We start from the raw sequence: 17,576 nt of genomic DNA, 5'->3' as shown, positions 1-17,576 counted from the left end.
ATTAACATCTATGTCCGTTACTGCTATGAAGTCTATGTAGTATACCTAGATATTATTATATGAAAATAATGCACATTTAAACAAGTCAAGCTTTGTTATTGATCTTGTTCTCATAATCAACTTGAAATTATGTTACTACATAGTCCCACCCCAGGTGCCGTTGAGGTTCCAGGCCCTGGATATGTGAGTACGGGATACTGAAGGTCTAGAACGATATTTATTACTTTTGCCTTCAGTATATTACATACCACCAATTAGCATTGTGTCCGTCACCTACATAAGTTCAAATCTATTCAACTTGAAGTTGGTGGTAGGTAGTAGTAGTAGTTTCCAAGGTTACTCATACTACTTCTACTAGTTTGGATCTATTCATCCATTATGTATACTAGTACTAGTAGTAGTACTTCAGGTGTAGTAACCTAGTGGAACCTTGGAACTTGAAGGACACGGTACACTTGAATATTTAAACATGCAGGATAGAAAATTTGAGATTTTTTCGTATTACTCTAGGATAATTTTATCATAATATGAAAATCCCCTGTGATAGATATGGTCCGAGGTCATGGGGGTGGCGTCAAAAGAGGGATTCCCCACACGCGGAGCAGAACGGACAGCCCCTCCACTCCGCTTTTCACTTCAAGTTTTTTTCCATATGGAAACCTCATCTTGAACCAGGAATTTTGGTCACTTACCACCATTCGTATGGCCATTCTGAACTGGAAGATCGAACTACAATGACGGAAAAGGGCGTATCAGGTGCCGGCTTCGACAAAAACTCATCCGCCAAGTCCAAGGCTGATGCAGCAAAGGATGCGCGCGCGAAAGAATCACATTCATCTGCGGCCAAGTCTGAAACCTCTGGCAGTCATGCCAGTCCCAAAGAAGCGCCGCAAGGTCAATCACGGTAAGCTGTTATCGCGCACGCTCTGATCCTGCGACAGGGGTTGGTGCTGCTGTCGCTCGCACTTTTTGTTTCACTTGGCGATTGAAGTCCTGGTCACTAATGAGAGTTATGTATTACCCTACAGCTTGTGTCTACTGTCGTCGCTCGGTGAGCTATCCTTTCCGTGGAGCCTTCCCCGCTCATACCCCTTGCTTTCGCTTTGTCGCTTCGAACGCGCGGTGAGGGCGACGGGTCCTCACCCCTTCCGTCATGGAAAGAAAGTCTAGTTTCTAGAGAATCGGATTTGCTAACACATCAATCTTGGCGTGTGGGACAGCATATGACATGCGATTCGGTACGACCCCTTTGCTTTTCAATTTCAAGCCCACTCTCTCCGCTACCCGTGAAACCGTTTGCCAGTCCCAGCTGGAGAGGTCCAGAAAGAAAAAAGAAAATACCACAAAAACCTGCAAAAGGGTGACTGCTGATAATCCCACTTTTTTTTTGAAGGAGCGACCCTGTACCAGATGTATTAAGCGAAATATCGGACATTTGTGCCATGATGAGCCGAGAGAACCGACTAAACGCGCCCGAGGCGACCAGGAACACTCCGCAGCAGATGATGATGGACACTCCAATAGCGACATGATGGAAGTCCAGGTGGTGCCTCGGAAAGTCGAGGTCCCGGATGCTGCCGGTCAGCAAATCCTGTCCGATGGTACGATCGGAATTCCACCATCCTCAGTACAGCCAGCAAACATTCCTACTTCCGGTCAAAGTCTCGATGGCAACCCCCAGCAGTGTAAGGCCCTAACGGGAGCATCCCTGAAACCACATCCACTGACATGGTATAAAACCAGTGATGCCTTATAATGACTGGATGGGCGGACAAAACCAGTTCCAGGACATGCACTCTCTCCATCCATCGTATATGTTCAATGCGCCCGAAGTGACCAACGAGTACAATTTGCTCGGCGATTTCCTCAGTAATAGTCTTCTAGATGATGGGACAATGTTCCAAAATCAGGATACACAGGGGATCTACTCCGACCCGACATTGATGAACTCGATGAACACACTGAACATACCGAACGGACTTCCACCCCCAAGCCAACTGCCACCACCAGCGGTACCACAAGGAGAATCGATTCAACGTTTGAACCCTACTATCGGCAATGACAAAGCTCGTGAAACATATTACATGACTGCAGCGGATCCGTCTGGCTCAGACCCACCAGAGGAGCGGATGAACAAGCTTCTGAAAGCTAAATATGATGCTGGATTGTTGAAGCCCTTCAACTATGTCAAGGGATATGCCCGCCTGAACCAATACATGGAGAAGAATATGCAACAGCTATCTCGCCAAAAGATTCTCCGTCAACTCGACAAGTTTCGACCGAAGTTCAGAGAGCGTATGCAGAGTTTGACAGATATCGAGTTGATTTTGGTGGAGATGTGGTTTGAGCGAAGTCTGATGGAATACGATCGAGTATTCGCCAGTATGGCCATTCCCGCCTGCTGCTGGCGCCGAACCGGCGAAATTTTCCGTGGTAACAACGAGATGGCGCAATTGATTGATGTGCCGATTGAGAGTCTGCGAGACGTGAGTCGCAATTCATCGCAATCTTTGTGTTTTTTCGCTGACTAGTGGTTATGATGCATCAGGGAAAACTTGCTATCCACGAAATAATCGTGGAGGACCAGCTGGTCAGCTACTGGGAAAAATTTGGAGCGATCGCTTTCGACAACACCCAGAAGGCTATGCTGACCAGCTGTACATTAAAGAACCCCAACGGCTCCGGTGAGGGGATACAGTGCTGTTTCTCCTTCACGATCCGACGAGACAACCACAATATGTGAGTAAATAATTTCCATTTCTTTACCTCGGAGAATCCGAGTTCAGCTGAGCTAATACGCCTTGCGTTAGTCCCTCTCTCATAGTTGGAAACTTCCTGCCTACACAGCGGATTCACAAGTAGCGCCCTTGCAATTATTCTTTCTTTTTTATTCGTTCTTTTAGCTGGATGGAGTGGGTCTTATGCAAATGCTGGCATTCTATGTTATTTTTGACTTAAAGTTTTTTTGAGGTTGGACGTCTGTATGATAGACTGCCGGACAGACTGCAGACCAAGCGAGAAGCTCGAGTCTGCCATTGAAATGGATTTTATGCACATATGCAGTCTGAAACTTACCTATGGCATCAGCTGTGCTATAAATTAAGGGGCGGAGTATACACCTGGGCAGTCTACACCGCAATCTTGCCCAAGCGAATTGTGTCACGTTGCCCAACAAGTGACGGCCCAATAGTTCAGAAAGCCTTGATTTTTACGTGTCTGGCTGCATTTACAATTCGTGAATGGCATAGTCATATTTTCCAGCTATAGACACATCAATCCCGTAGAAACGGGCTCATCAAGTAAATCACTTCAGGGAAAAACTATGAAAGGATCCCCGGATAAGACACAAAAAGGAAATAGACAGGAAATCCGAGAAACAAAAATCAGTAAAAACTATGTAAAAACCATCATATCATATCACATATCACATCAAATGAACATCCCCGCGACTCCAACGGCCATTCCCAGCACTAAATCATGGAGACTGGTACTCCGACCTTGCTGCGGAGCCCCATTACCCTGAGCAGTTGCAGTCGCAGTGGATGTCTCCAGCGCTTCACAATAACCCAAGCTCAAGCCATGACAAGCACTCGACTTCAGACTTGAACAGATAGATGTAGCCTCCGATGTCGCGGTGATAGCTTCAACCGTTATACCGCCATCCGATCCAGCCACCGTAACTCCCCAGCGACCCATCAGCGCCTGCGTACATCCTGTATACTCCGACTGACACAGCGAGTAATACGAAGAGCATGTCTTCGCATTCGAAAGACTAGTCGGTACATAAACAAAGGGATATGCCCCGGACACGGTCGAGGTCGCTCCGGAACCCGAGTCGTCTGTTGTTGTGGTCGTTGTTGTCGTCGCACCCTGCGGAAACTCAAACCCACTCCCCGTTGTCTCAGTCGATGTCGCAGTTCCCGTCAGAGTACCCGTGCAACTCGCGCCGGTCGGACAGCAAGCGATTTGGTTCGCAGAGTCCTTGGTGCAGTTTGTTCCCGATTTGCAACAGGCGTCGGAGTTGCCTTCGTTCGTGCAAGCGTTGTAGCCACTGGGGCAGTTATCGTTGCGCTTTAATAGTTGGAGGACCTCAAAGGCACGCTTATTGGGCGAGGCCGTTTGAGCAGGGATAAACGAGGTGATCTCTAATGCACTGATGGATGTGGGTAGGCATATGGCGCAGATTCCGATCCACCAGGATGGCCGCATTCTTGTGGTTGGCCGGTGCGGGGATGGATTTTATGGCCGTTTGAGTTTCCTTCTGGATTCGATTGAGGAATTTAAAGGTCGACCGATCGCGAGTCTTGAATTTTGAGGTTGTGTTTGACTTTCACTCTCTCATGATCTGACGTAGGGCTTCTTGCGGGAGGGTCGGATATAAACAAACTACTTAAAGCAGTAAGATTAGCAACCCACCACCAGAAACAGCGCAAAGTGTTTACAACATTGAAGGAAATGAGGTTTACCTATTCTGAAGGAATCAATGCTTGCCCAGGTGAAGACTTACAGTTGTCAAGGGTAAATTCAAATCCGGGTTAACAAGAAGTCGGAAATGGCGGAGTGGAGAGCAAGACCCTCTCCACCTGGGATCCCTGCCACAGCAACGGGCCAAGGTCGCATGAGATTAAATGCCCAACCAACTTTCTGGTTTCTAAGTGGTAGATTTGCTAGATTATGCAGCTAAATTCTAGGCTACTAGAATATTTTCTGGACCATGACATGTCATTTGAAGAGAGAATTCTTACATTTTCCCATCCACTTGCAACATTTGACTGTAGTTAACTTAATATTAATGAAATTGCCAGATTTTTATGCCTTAATATCCAGGTGTCGAATTACTAACTATCAATTTGGAGGTCCATTATTCGGATTAATCTCAAGACTTCAAATATTCAATGAAATGAGAATAATACGGTAAACAACATCTAGTATCCTCGGAATTGAATATCAATATGGCTGTTGATACGAGAAAAAATCGGTGATCAAAGAGACGTGAGAGGATTCACCAATTGTCCCCGAGCCCCAAGTGTCTCCCAGCCACATACCCTTGTAGGATTCCTTGCTTGGTACCCACTTGGTAAGATTGCCGCCATTCGGGTTGCCAGTTTTGATGAAGTTGGCCCAATACTGTGTCATCTGGGACTGGATTTCATAGTCATCGGTGGTCCAAGGCATGTTAGGATAATTGTATGGAATATTGTTGAAGACGTAATACATCTCACTTCCGTGAAATGCCCCAAGATCCTGACCAGGTGGTGAATGAGTCCAGTAATAAGTCCAAACCGGCTGATCACTTCCACCAGCTGCCATATTCAATGCAAACTGCCAGGTTGAGATCCGACTGAAGTCTTGCCACATGAGGTTGCTCTGATTGTTGGCTTCGTAATAAGTGCTCGCAGGGTATTGTTCAAAATAGCGAGTAGAAAGATTGGTGTACATTTCACTGTAGTTACCTTTATAAGTGCTCACCGTATAGCCTGGGTCAGGCGATGCTCCTGTTTCATCTTTGTTGTTACCCGCCAGAATGGGCACATTTGCATGGCGATTATTGATTAGAGCTTCCCAATATGTGTAGGGCAGGACATAGCCATCGACAACAGGACGCCATAGTGGTGGCTCGGAGAAGTTGGTCACATTTTCAAACTGCGTCCCATCGAATATGGTATCATTGAGTTGGCTCCAAGATGTCAGGTTTGCTGTTGAGACTTTCCGTGCCTCTGAAATGGACGAAACATTGAGTTTATTTGACACAAAGTCAATACCAGTAGAAAGAGCATGCTCCTTGGTCCGGTAGCTTGTGGCAACAGATCCGGTGATAGGATCATGGGGTGCACGAGGTCCACTCTCTGCAATAACACCAGCAATCAAACCAGAGGACTGTGGGCTGTAGAACATGTCTAGAGCACACGAAGAGCCAGATGACTGGCTCAATTTGAAACAGCTGCATCGTGTCGGATGGACCAGTCCCGTGGAAATATAAGGGGTTGAAGGGAGACATGAACTACTCAAGTCCTGAAGTGATATCATTTATTTGTCCTGACAAGTTCTTCAAAGTGAGAGTCTTCATATGATCTACTAGTATCATGATTCTGGGAAAATGACTTCAGTCCGAACCATATTATTCATTACTTCCTGACTAGATAGTACAAGTAGAGCTCTGACAGATAGAAATTAAGCAAAAGGAAAATCATCAATTGATCAAGCAACAGCAAAAATAACGCTCACATAGCTTGGTAAACCTTGAAACTAGCAAACTCCCAGTATGCATCTTCAAAACTGGAAGGGTTATTGGCCACAAACTCTGCGCAGGTGCCAGGGCAATGATCGCGTTCAGTGTAAAACTGTGGCTGAGCAGCTAATTCTCCACAGAGATCAATATTAGCAATAATGCTCTGGTTCTTAAAGTGAGAGGGAATATCGCATTCAGTGCTGGGGAAATCGGCAAAAGCAATGCCCCAGGTTGAAGGATCGGGAGAATTGATATCTCCAGGAATGGAGTCGCGCGGGAAGAACCAAACGCGAATGCCAGCGTCACGGATCTCGAGTGCATATATTCCACCTCCATTCTCGTTCATTAAACGGCCATATGTGGACGGAGTACCGGTTATCATGCATCCAGCATTGCTGTGCGTGGTGTTATCGCAGTTTGAGAACACTGGATACCCCGTGTGTTTCCGCTTCACGTTCATCTTACATCCCTCAGTGGTGTGAAGGGTGACGTCGTTTCCGTGTGAGCCCTCATTTGTCGTTTCGAGGACATCAATTTCACCATTATCGGGCCAGTTGTATCCATCCGTGAGCCATAGTGCGGGCCAGGTACCGCAGCCGTACGGAGTATGAATAATGTCGAATATGAAGAGGCCGTTGTCGTATGTTGACCAAGATTCGATCCGTACTGAGTTACGGCCGCCAATAGCCTTGGGTGTGACGGAATCGACTCGCAAAATGGCAGATGTGTCCGTAGCGTATGTGAGGTTCAGATCTAAAGCTGCGTCTTCGTTGACATATCTAATCTTTTGTTAGTAAACTCAAATAACAGGTACTAGGAAGCAAAGTACGTGCACTACAGTTCCATCTGTGGGATCTTGATCGGAGAAGTAGTTGAATCGATCAAAGAATGACGCCCCTTCGTACGAATCAACTAGTTTATAGTTCAAGGGGCTATAATCAGGATATCGGTTGGCTCTGACTCCCTCGACTGTGCCAACGACAATGACCACGATTGCGGTTAAAATGCCGATAGCGACTATCAATCTCCTACGTAGTGACCAGCCTCTGGGATTATACCAAGCTGGCCGAGGAGCGGGTGATTCATCTTGCTTTGAGGAGACGGGTACTGCAGGTGCTATTGGTGTCTTGGGAATTTCCGTTAGCTGTAGCCCAGGAATCCTCGAGGTTGCACTGCTATAACGGTTGAGATACTCTGGTGGGAGCTTCGTTCCATCCATTTCGAAACCCAACGACCTCTGGCAAGAAAGTCAAACGTAGGATGAACGATGTTGTTATATTGAGACTTGTATGGTGGAGTTAGTCTGTTAGATTTTCAGAGTAGAAGGCAGGTTATGTTTGTAGATCGATCAATGCACCGCAATGTTATTTATCTTCAAATACGAGTGTAAATGCCGTCATAATCCTGGAATGTTCTCCCCGTCTAGGTTTAGTGGCATGTTGAGCGCCGACTCCCAAGACGGGTGCGGCGGTTTGACCGTGGATCCCTGCCAACTCTAAATTTTGGACATGTTGATGTTGATTCAACTGGAGACGACTTCAGTCTTCGTTTGAATTAAGTCGTATTGATAGCCTCAGGAATGCTGGGGAGACTTGACGTCAATTTCTGGGGTTGATGCGCCATGATGCCGAGAACGGAAGTACATAATGAAAGGTTTGAAAACGCGAGGATTAGTACCTATGTAGTGGGGACCTCACCTTCCTAGATAGGTTAAGAGGGGTACTCAAGTGCTGACATCTGGATGTTAGCTCCAGGTTACTGATGGTTCTATCACCGGATGATCCGACTCCAGGGCTGACGGGACTCCCGAGGTCGGATTATGATAATTTCTCAAGCTTCCAAGGTTGGCCCCATTTGTCTGAGGTATTTACCCCAAGGTCCCCTCAGGCTGTTCACTCTTTTTCCTTACTTCAATGTTATTTATCAATTCAACTTGAACATTTGAAGTATATTAAATCACCGTCGAATAAGAATAATGTCCCAGCCTATCACTGTTTGGCTAACCCGTAAGTCCCAGGGCCCGAGCTGATCCCAGTTTTCCAGGGCATCATCTCTTCAAGTTGTATATGTGCCCAAGTGATTCAAGTTATGATGAATTGACCTAATTCATATGTGCATCCATAGCCCCGGGCCCGAACCCATGGAAGGTCATTTGCGTGCTTGAGGAGCTTCAAGTTCCTTATAATATTCACTCGTTCAAGTTTGATGATGTGAAGAACCCTCCTTTTATTGATGTCAACCCTAATGGTAGGGTCCCTGGTATGTGAAGACATCCTGCTTCAAGCCCTCAATGTCGATTGTTTGACAAACCTCGGATATCATCACTAACCTTCAAATGTTACATATAAAGCAATTGTCGATCCGAATACCAATTTGACTCTTTGGGAATCTGGAGCTATCATTCAATACCTAGTTGATGTCTATGACACAGAGAAGAAGTTGACATACGACACCTTGAATGAGAAGCATTTGCTCAATCAATACTTGCATTTTCAGATGAGTGGACAAGGTCCTTATTTTGGCCAGGCTGGATGGTTTGTCAGCTCCAGTCGACACTTCTTAAATACAATCATCACTAACGTGACACATTTTCTGTTACCAGGTTCACACAGTTCCACCAAGAGAAGCTGCCGTCAGCAATGGCTCGTTACCATGCGGAAGTCCATCGTATTCTGGGTGTCTTGGATGGGCTTCTGGAGGGTAAGGAATGGCTTGTTGGTAGCAAATGTACATTCGCCGACCTTGCCTTTTTGTCTTGGAACACCCGCGTCGATATGGCTCTCGCGACACCCGCGGGCGAGGATCCATTGGAACCATATCCCAATGTACGTGCCTGGCATCGACGTATGGAATCCCGTCCAAGCTGGAAACGGTCTATGGAGATACGTGATCGCTTGATGGGCGAACAGGGCTTACAGCCAAACGGCATGCCCAAGGGTCTTACCAACGTCGCTGAGTATGAAGCATTTATGGCCAAGTCTCCCGAGGAGCAGCAGAAATATCTGGACTCGCAGAAGTAGACGATAAAATGACAAGCCTCGACGGCGCCATGTGTATAGTCTTGTACATAGGAGAAGTAGTATATGCAAACTACTGAAATCGTGACAGGAATCTCAAAGAAACATGCGAGTAAAATTCAATCTTTGTGGTATCCGAATATTTAATACATAGAAAAGAAGGCATGGATATAAATAGATCCAATCGCTGTGCAAGAGACAATGAGGTGATTTATTATTTACTCGGCCACCCAGACTGCGGCCATGCCCATACCGGTGCCAACACACATGCTGGTAACGCCGATCTTCTTGTTGGTTCGCTTAAGCTCTGTGAAGAGAGTGCTGATCTGACGAGCACCTGTACAACCAAGAGGATGACCGAAGGCAATAGCACCGCCCTTAGGGTTGACCTTTTCGATGGGCAAGCCAAGCTCGTTGACACACCACACACACTGAGAGGCGAATGCTTCATTGATCTCAAAGATGTCGACATCATCCTTGGTGATGCCAGCCTTTTCCAAAGCAACAGGAATGGCCTTCCAGGGCCCAATACCCATAAGAAGTGGCTTGACGCCGACAATACTGGCAGAGACGTACTTTCCAATGATCTTCTGTCCCAGACGCTCCGCAGTGGAACGCTTCATCAGAAGCACAGCAGCGGCGCCGTCGGAAATCTGAGAGGCGTTACCGGCGTGGATGGAACCATCTTTGGCAAAAGCAGGACGAATCTTGCTCAGAGACTCGATGGTCATACCCTTGCGAATACCATCGTCCTCCTTGACGGTAATGGTCTTCTCCTCGCCGGACTTGGGGTCAGTCCACTTGACCTCAAGGGGTGCGATCTCCTCCTTGAAGAGACCCGCAGCTTGAGCCTTCTCGGCCTTCTGGTATGAAGAGGCAGCAAACGCATCTTGGGAGGCACGGGAGATGTTGCGGTCCTTGGCCATATCCTCGGAGAGAACACCCATGGGAACCTTGCAGTTTGCGGATTCGGTGTGGTTCTCCAGGAGTTCAGAAAACTCGGTGACTGCGCCAGGCCTATATAAAAGAAAAAAAGACCACCTGTTAGCGGGACTTTCACGAGCGAGGGAGAACTTTCGCGTCATACATACCCATACTGTGAAGTCATGCTCTCTACACCGGCACCGATACCAACATCAATCATGCCGGACTTAAGAGCATTTGCAATGTCAACGATGGCCTGGAGACCACTCGAGCACTGACGGTTCAAGCTCTTGACTGCAGCAGTCTCGGGGAAACCAGCCACAAGAGCAGCAGCACGGAACTCAGTGGCACCGCCACCAGGCGGGAGAACAGAGCCGACCGCAATATCCTCCACGACCTTCGGGTCAATACCGCTTTTAGCGATGACGGCCTTGAAAACACCGGCCAGCAGATCAGCTGCAGCAGTATCCTTGAAACCACCCTTACCGCCCTTCGTGAGGGCAGATCGGAGGGCACATGTCACGACAATATCATCGGGGTGTTTCTCGGTCAAAGCGGCGGCTCCCTTCCGGCCACCGAAGTGGGAGGACACTTGGGATAAGCGTTGCTGGGCTATTTTTTGGACCTCGTCAGCATAGTTCTTCTCACTAAACCCGGCAACACATACCAGAAGACATGACGTCAAGGGGGAACGATAGTTAGGAGGGAAATAAGGTGGGCGGAGAGGTTTTCAAAATGTAGGTCAAAATGTAGGTGATTATAAGATCAAGGATTTGTGATGGCGGATAGAGACTCTCTTATAAAATCTACCCTCACGCCTCGGTGGTATTGCCTTGGTTGTAAGCTCATCACTGGTGATCATCCAACATGCCGAGGTCCCCCGCATTATTGTTGTTCCGAAACTTGTGTTAGGAGGTCACGTGTGAGGCGGTTGCATGTGAATTCTCTATGCAGCGAACATTTGCATTTGTTGCATGTGCTTTAGCCTAGGCACTGACATCATAAATTCCACTCGACGCTTGATGGTTTACTGCTCAATAATGTCCTGTTACTTTTGGTCAATCTACTGATTATCTTGCAATAGCCGGCTATTCATTCTAATTGCACATCGACCTGCTCTGTTACCTTGAACATTTTCCAGCATTGGTGATCATCCTCGCATGGACAAAGTTGATTCGGTGTCGAAAATCGACGTCAAATTTTAAACCTGCCCTTGTGGCCAAGTGGTAAGGCGTCTGTCTCGTATGGTAAATCGTATTGAAAACAGAAGATCGCGCGTTCGATTCGCGTCCAGGGCAACTTTTTTTTTGATTGCTTTACCAACCTGGAATACAGTTGCAACTCCTTTCGGATACATCGTGACAACTTGAACTGGACAAGAGAATCATACTTGTCGTCGACATGACTGCTCGATTCTGCTTATAACTAAAGGATATACTTTTGATTCGTGCATCTCATCAATATGCTGTTCAGTCACGGTTCTTTAAAGAGATCAATACCAATGGAATTCAGACTAATCGAACATTCCGCCTGCTAGCTACCGCAATAGCAATATCCAATGCGTTCTGACTACTCTTCACGCTGGCGATATTCTTCCCAGCAATATCAAATGCTGTCCCATGGGCTGGAGTTACAACAACAACCGGCAATCCGCCTTGTACTGTAACTCCACCATCAAAACCAATAACCTTGAGCGCAATTTGTCCCTGATCATGATACATCGTGACTATTCCGTCATAATTCGCACGCCCGACAAATATGGTATCGCTTGGGAAAGGTCCTTTTACATTTATTCCCTTCGATAATGCCATTTCCACGCCAGGTCGGATTGAATCGATTTCTTCTCGGCCAAACAAGCCATTCTCCCCATTGTGAGGGTTCAGTGCGCAGACACCGAGGCGAGGGTCTTGGATGCCGAAATCAGACCTATATCCAGTCAGAAACCATTGAAGATCTTTCAAGTCTTAAGTTCACTTACAGAAGCTTATGTAGCAATGCGATGGCATTATATACGGACGACTCGGAGATCCTGGCAGAGACGTCCTTGATAGCAACATGACTAGTCACTCGAGCTGTCCATAGACCAGGGATGATATTGACTTCGCTCGTTGTCCCTTTGTGGTTGAGATGCATTGCAAACCATCGTAGCTCATCTTCTTCGTGCATGCCAGCCATGTGGAGAGAAGTCTTATTAAGAGGCGTGAAGACAATAGCGTCAGCTTCTCCCTGATTCACTAGAGCAACGGCTCGTTTCAATTGGTGCAACGTCCGCTCTCCCGCTTCTTTCGATATCTTGCCGCTCTCGATGGGAATCAAGGGTGCAGTCCCGTCATCTAGAATTCGTATATCGTCCGGAACTGATGCATTCGCAGTGAGTGCAGCAGCCTCAACTTCACGACGGTCTGCGAGGACTATCAGATCAGCTCGATTGCGATTACGGGGATCTGCGAGAAGCTTTGCTGCAAGTTCAGGACCGACACCCGCTGGATCACCCAAGGTAATTGCGATGCGTGGGCGGAAAGAACCCATGTTGTGTTCGGCCTGAGGTTGTTGGTGGTTTTTCGTTCAAACCTGAATGTTTTTCCTGTTAGCAGTACTCGCTTCGTCGCGAACCAATGTGGATAACCAATATATTTATTACCTCAACTCACTCATAGGTTCATTTCAATGGCAATTTATCTCGTGCTTTAGCTTAGATATCAGCGGCGTATCGCCGTCGGCATATCCCCGTTCGCCCCCACAAGTGTGATCAGACCGTGTCACCGTGGGGCATAGGCACAGGGTGGGGTCACTCGAGAACTTGAGAGTATGGAGTACAGAGTACAAAGATAAAGTACTACTCGGCACCCCATAAAGGCCCCATAGGTCAACTGGTAGTACGATATCTCATTTTCAGTGTAGTCCTTTCCTTCAGACATCTGGAGTTCTATGGAATTTTGGAAGCAAGAGGTAATATTGTATGGAAAATCAATTTGTACTGGGCAGGTCACTTTATGCAAGATAGCGAGAAGATGAAACAAAAAAGCAAACAAGTAACAAATCGAACACCTTAAAACGCCTTCAGCTAGCATCAAGTCCCAGAAAAGATTTGTAGGTTGACTCTAAAATAAGCGAGCATCGCGTAAGTACAAATCGTCGGACAAAAGTTCACAATTGTAATGTTCATCGGAAATAAGCACATGGGTGGGTACGTTCGCTGGCATGTAAGTAAGCAAGAGATAGTGAAAATGGCTGCAAAATATATGTAAGAGTGGAGGTATCAGACGAGTTCTTCAATGGGATGCAATGAAGAATGTATTGGTGATAAGACACACGACCATAACTAGCACGCCATATGCGGCCAGTCCCAAACTTAACCGGCGAATCAAAGCTTTACGCCATTGGCGTGTGTTGCGACGAACAAGGCCACTTTCTGTCAGGGAGCGAGACAGAGAGCCTTCGCCTTCGTCTTCATCATCGTCATCATCGTCATCCATGTCATCTGCAGCCTCATCATCTTCCTTGAGAAGACCACGGTGAGCAGGTGAATCAGGAGAAGAAATCTTATAGTAAAATAGACCTGGCAGAATAAAGCTGATACTTGTGCTGCCGGTACTACCAACATAAGCTAAGACAGCCTCGAGAGAAGAAACGGTCATCGCCACGAGGTAACTCAGAATAAGAATCGTAGTGGTGATGATCGAGAAGCGAAGGTCACTCATAGGTTCCGGCGTGCAGCTCGAATGCAATCCAAGTAACGGATGGCGATGAGGAGACCCCTCTGCGCGGGTGGATTGGGACTTGGGACGCCATTTCAACACGGCGTCGACCGAAGCTCGACATGGATGGCATTGCAATGGGTAAGAGAAGACGACCAGCATCACAATTGCTGCTCTTCCAATTGTCGCGTAGACACCAGGAGGATACATTCCCACGATATTGCCTCCAACATTGTTACCGAAGGAAAGATAGCCTGTAATAGCGACAAGGATATAGGTGGCCGCAGAGCTACCGATGCTAGCCAGGACGACAGCAGTGGTTCTGAAATGACTGTTGTTGGCGATTTCATTGAGAATGGAAAACATCTATCCAGATATTAGCGATATGCTGAACAAAAAGAGGGGTGAATTCTTACATTTTGATGGCATGTGAATGCAAAAACGATCACGGGAAAGCTGCTTAAACTTGGCACAATACCTGCCCATTGGCCCACGCGAATCGGACCTCGATCTTGCATCGTATCACCCTTGGCAAAATGATACACAACCAAGACGACCAAGTAGGCCATCGAGACGAGAGCAGCAATACTGGTGTACTTTAAAGAGTCCAATCGACGCAAGTAGGAGAGAGGTATGACGATCAGCCTGTACAAACGCATTCAAGTAAGCAAGTGGTCAAGATGGTGGTGGCTTTCTCACAAAGCACATACATAAATGCAGTCACCCAGAAATGCCGGTCGACCAAGAAGTCATATAATGGGTCGCCGCCCACGAAACCCTGGACCACTCCCGGCATGAGGTCCCCAATGATGATAAGGTAGCTCACGCCAACACCAAAACACTTTATCGCAATGGCGGCATCAAACACAACCGCTGCATTTGGGTATGTTAACTGCGACAAAGCGAAGAACGAAGCGTTGCCTCGCTCGAGATAAAGCGCGCATCGAGATTGAAGGTAAAGACCAAAACCCGCAGTAGCACCAGACCAGAGAATGACAAAAATACCGAGCACGATTCCGAAATGCGACATTGCGAGGGGCATAGCGAGCACACCAGCTCCAACAACTATTCAAAGTACCACGCCGTTAGTTGCCAAGAGTCCCCCGGATGGGGCGTCGGAGTGGAACTCACTTGTATTAACCAAATTGATCACACTGCTGGACCAACTAGCCTGGCCCACGATTCCCCCATTTCGTTTACTTCGACCTGTACGTCTAGAACATAAATCAGCATCAGTCGAAATGTTATCGAAGCATGCTTTCGGGGCCAATCTTGGGATTGACTCACCGTCGCAACCCAGTTTGCGATGGGCCGGCAGGGGAAACCCCGACGGCCGCCTCCTCCTCCATAATAACGATTATATCACTTATCCAGACACAATCAGCTGAGAAAAAAACACAGAATCCGATGGCGACCGCGACCAGCGGAGCCGTGCAGAAGTCGTAAGGCTGTGTGTACGGAGTAGAGATAGGCAAAAGAGGAGAAACGATGTAGTGGCCGCTTATCAGTCGGGACTCGGGCCAACCTAGTACTTATAATGCCAATATTGAAAGTCTACCGCCTTCCACACCGCACTAATCTATCGAAGTGAACTACATCATATTAACACTTCCCCTAACCTGGAATTATATAGGAAACCTTATAAGTATTGAATTGAGAAATGCACCGAATTTGCAAGAGACCATAGGTAATCATCCAAAGAACCTTAAGTCATGCTTATCCCTACAAGAAACGGGAAATTCAAGTTGGAACTCCGAGTCCCGGATGAAGCCTGTCACAATCCCTTTCCACGATGATGCAATAAACCCCCCCCCCCCCAAAAAATAAAAAATAAAATAAAAAAAAAAGATGGCTAAACGGTATGTTTTGGTCTAAATGTGGTTTTATTTACAGATTTTGATCATCCGAGCCATGGAATGACTGTCTTGCAAGGTTCATACTTCCAATACTGTCCAATCGTGTTTCATCCCTATTGCAACTAAACAGGGAGGTCCTCTTTGCACCACTCCTGAATACTGAACTGTACCAGAGGGTCTCTCAAAAACCGAGCATTTCGGACTAATCGAACCTCTGCTGCTTTAGTACGTCGCAGATGCTCTTGTTTCTGCTGCTCTTCGGTGGTCAAATCTCCATTTTGAGTAGGTGAAGCAACAGCCAACTCTGCATTGCGGGCTTCCATTGTTCGCTCGAGAACACTATGCATACTGGACAGGACCTTGAGGGTAGCCTGGGCCAATGGGAGACAGCTAGGTTCCACTTCATCTGGTGATACCCAGGACGCAGTACTCCGCAGGTCTGGCCCCGCAGCGTCAATGGCCTCACGTAGTCGGGCGACCATCAGTGCGGCAAACATATCTCCCGTTCCACTGAAGAAGCAATCCAGAGCTGGGACATCGATGCGGAAGAGGCGCGGTGAGCTATCAGAGCGGGTTGTGGAGCCAATTACTGTTAGGTAGTTATCCGGTGTGCTGGGAGTGGAGCCCGATTGAGATAACTTGAATAGTTGGACTGAGGTGATAATGACATGAGGAACCCCGTATATACGGTGAATGGCGGTGATGGCCTCGGCGAGTGTGGCTAAAGAGGTGATCTTGATGCCCGAGAGTACCCTGTGAGGGAGGTTAATAAGATAAAGTAGAAAGTGTCAAGGTATTTCCTCCACGAGTTGAACTTGAACTTACTCAGCTTCGAATTGATTTGGTAAAATCAAATCTGCATGATGAATCATCTTCTTATAAGCTGGTACGACATCGTCATTAACATATAAACGACCTTGGTCTCCCATCACTGGGTCAAGGACTATATAGAAGTCGGATTAGCATCATCTTACTCGCTCAAGATTCACGATTGGCTCATTGATTTCTGAGCAAATAGGTAGCCTTACCCCAAAAAAATGATCCAGGCTTAGACTTTGCCTTGCTCTGTAGATCGATTCCAATAGCACCAACGGCCTCCACCGCTGCCGCGCTTGGTGCGTAACCGGAGAGCATCATATCAAAGTCGGTAAGATTGCTCTGCTGCAGGCCCTCATATAAGTTTGTAATTTCTTGGGCGGTGGCACGAGTACCCTTGAATTGTCGATATCCAGTGTGATTGCCTTGAAATCACATCGTCAGCCAATTCCGGACCGAAGATGTATCTGATATTCTTATCGGAGGTATCCGATGGCTGTGATCACTCACTGAAATGCACTGTATTTAGAGCTGCGACATCACAACCCAAAGATTGCATTACAAACTCGGCCATTGTATTTCCCACATTGCTGAAGATGTCAGTTGTTGTTTGTTGCTCAAGTTGTCGCATGACTCCTATCATCCGCAAAGTGGGCTGTTAACATACCCATAGACCACCTATAATGCGCATTATTAGCATGGGCGTTCTCTCTTTCAAGAATTGGCGCACGACTTACATGACTGGCAACTGCCAGCACCCGTGTCTCTGGTACGAGCGAATCGGACATGATGTAGAGATCGATTGACTGTAACAACCGAATGTGTGGAAAGGAAATGACTCCGAGGCTCGAGCGTGGAGATATCGCGCTTATCGAGGCCAGCGCGGGCAATCTTCCTGTATCCGGTATTACCTATAATATTACCGACCGCCTGATGATCTGATCTCCTGACCGCCTGAATTCTGCTGATTCTATCCGCTATGATGCTATCGTCCGTGCACATGACAGCCCCTCACAGCCAATGACAGACGAGGTAT

General features: G+C 47.2%; 9 protein-coding genes across 9 annotated transcripts; 2 read left to right on the top strand and 7 right to left on the bottom strand.

The window, feature by feature from the left end:
- Positions 1–734: 734 nt before the first annotated feature.
- acuM (gluconeogenesis transcription factor RDS2) lies at positions 735–2,862 on the top strand (the record flags this gene model as incomplete). The annotated part of the gene is made up of 5 exons (XM_057091660.1): positions 735–904; positions 1,525–1,685; positions 1,744–2,486; positions 2,549–2,739; positions 2,811–2,862. The coding sequence occupies 5 exons, from the start codon at positions 735–737 to the stop codon at positions 2,860–2,862; spliced, it is 1,317 nt and encodes a 438-aa protein (XP_056942834.1).
- A 567-nt stretch (positions 2,863–3,429) lies between these two features.
- On the bottom strand, positions 3,430–4,209 carry N7483_008232 (uncharacterized protein; the record flags this gene model as incomplete). Its single annotated transcript, XM_057091659.1, has 1 exon — positions 3,430–4,209. One exon carries the CDS (start codon positions 4,207–4,209, stop codon positions 3,430–3,432), a length of 780 nt encoding a protein of 259 aa, XP_056942833.1.
- Positions 4,210–4,947: 738 nt separating this feature from the next.
- Positions 4,948–5,895, bottom strand: N7483_008231 (Carboxylesterase; the record flags this gene model as incomplete). The annotated part of the gene is made up of 1 exon (XM_057091658.1): positions 4,948–5,895. The coding sequence occupies one exon, from the start codon at positions 5,893–5,895 to the stop codon at positions 4,948–4,950; it is 948 nt and encodes a 315-aa protein (XP_056942832.1).
- A 326-nt stretch (positions 5,896–6,221) lies between these two features.
- Positions 6,222–7,448, bottom strand: N7483_008230 (glycoside hydrolase family 16 protein; the record flags this gene model as incomplete). The annotated part of the gene is made up of 2 exons (XM_057091657.1): positions 6,222–7,013; positions 7,059–7,448. The coding sequence occupies 2 exons, from the start codon at positions 7,446–7,448 to the stop codon at positions 6,222–6,224; spliced, it is 1,182 nt and encodes a 393-aa protein (XP_056942831.1).
- Positions 7,449–8,204: 756 nt separating this feature from the next.
- N7483_008229 (glutathione S-transferase family protein) lies at positions 8,205–9,249 on the top strand (the record flags this gene model as incomplete). The annotated part of the gene is made up of 4 exons (XM_057091656.1): positions 8,205–8,235; positions 8,354–8,488; positions 8,580–8,763; positions 8,832–9,249. 4 exons carry the CDS (start codon positions 8,205–8,207, stop codon positions 9,247–9,249), a joined length of 768 nt encoding a protein of 255 aa, XP_056942830.1.
- Positions 9,250–9,464: 215 nt separating this feature from the next.
- Positions 9,465–10,847, bottom strand: N7483_008228 (3-ketoacyl-coA thiolase peroxisomal A precursor; the record flags this gene model as incomplete). The annotated part of the gene is made up of 3 exons (XM_057091655.1): positions 9,465–10,263; positions 10,338–10,782; positions 10,838–10,847. The coding sequence occupies 3 exons, from the start codon at positions 10,845–10,847 to the stop codon at positions 9,465–9,467; spliced, it is 1,254 nt and encodes a 417-aa protein (XP_056942829.1).
- Positions 10,848–11,678: 831 nt separating this feature from the next.
- N7483_008227 (uncharacterized protein) lies at positions 11,679–12,699 on the bottom strand (the record flags this gene model as incomplete). Its single annotated transcript, XM_057091654.1, has 2 exons — positions 11,679–12,096; positions 12,149–12,699. The coding sequence occupies 2 exons, from the start codon at positions 12,697–12,699 to the stop codon at positions 11,679–11,681; spliced, it is 969 nt and encodes a 322-aa protein (XP_056942828.1).
- A 743-nt stretch (positions 12,700–13,442) lies between these two features.
- Positions 13,443–15,217, bottom strand: N7483_008226 (uncharacterized protein; the record flags this gene model as incomplete). The annotated part of the gene is made up of 5 exons (XM_057091653.1): positions 13,443–14,234; positions 14,285–14,513; positions 14,579–14,933; positions 15,000–15,082; positions 15,156–15,217. 5 exons carry the CDS (start codon positions 15,215–15,217, stop codon positions 13,443–13,445), a joined length of 1,521 nt encoding a protein of 506 aa, XP_056942827.1.
- Positions 15,218–15,846: 629 nt separating this feature from the next.
- Positions 15,847–17,328, bottom strand: N7483_008225 (pyridoxal kinase; the record flags this gene model as incomplete). Its single annotated transcript, XM_057091652.1, has 6 exons — positions 15,847–16,477; positions 16,550–16,667; positions 16,753–16,965; positions 17,051–17,130; positions 17,208–17,218; positions 17,278–17,328. 6 exons carry the CDS (start codon positions 17,326–17,328, stop codon positions 15,847–15,849), a joined length of 1,104 nt encoding a protein of 367 aa, XP_056942826.1.
- Between the last annotated feature and the right edge of the window lie 248 nt (positions 17,329–17,576).

Source organism: Penicillium malachiteum (assembly GCF_028827825.1).
Source record: "Penicillium malachiteum strain IBT 17515 chromosome Unknown utg000004l:1.0-4883003.0:1.0-4884900.0, whole genome shotgun sequence".
NCBI lineage: Eukaryota > Fungi > Ascomycota > Eurotiomycetes > Eurotiales > Aspergillaceae > Penicillium > Penicillium malachiteum.
The sequence above is the reverse complement of the archived record's forward strand: the minus strand, read 5'-3'. Positions and strand labels throughout refer to the sequence as shown.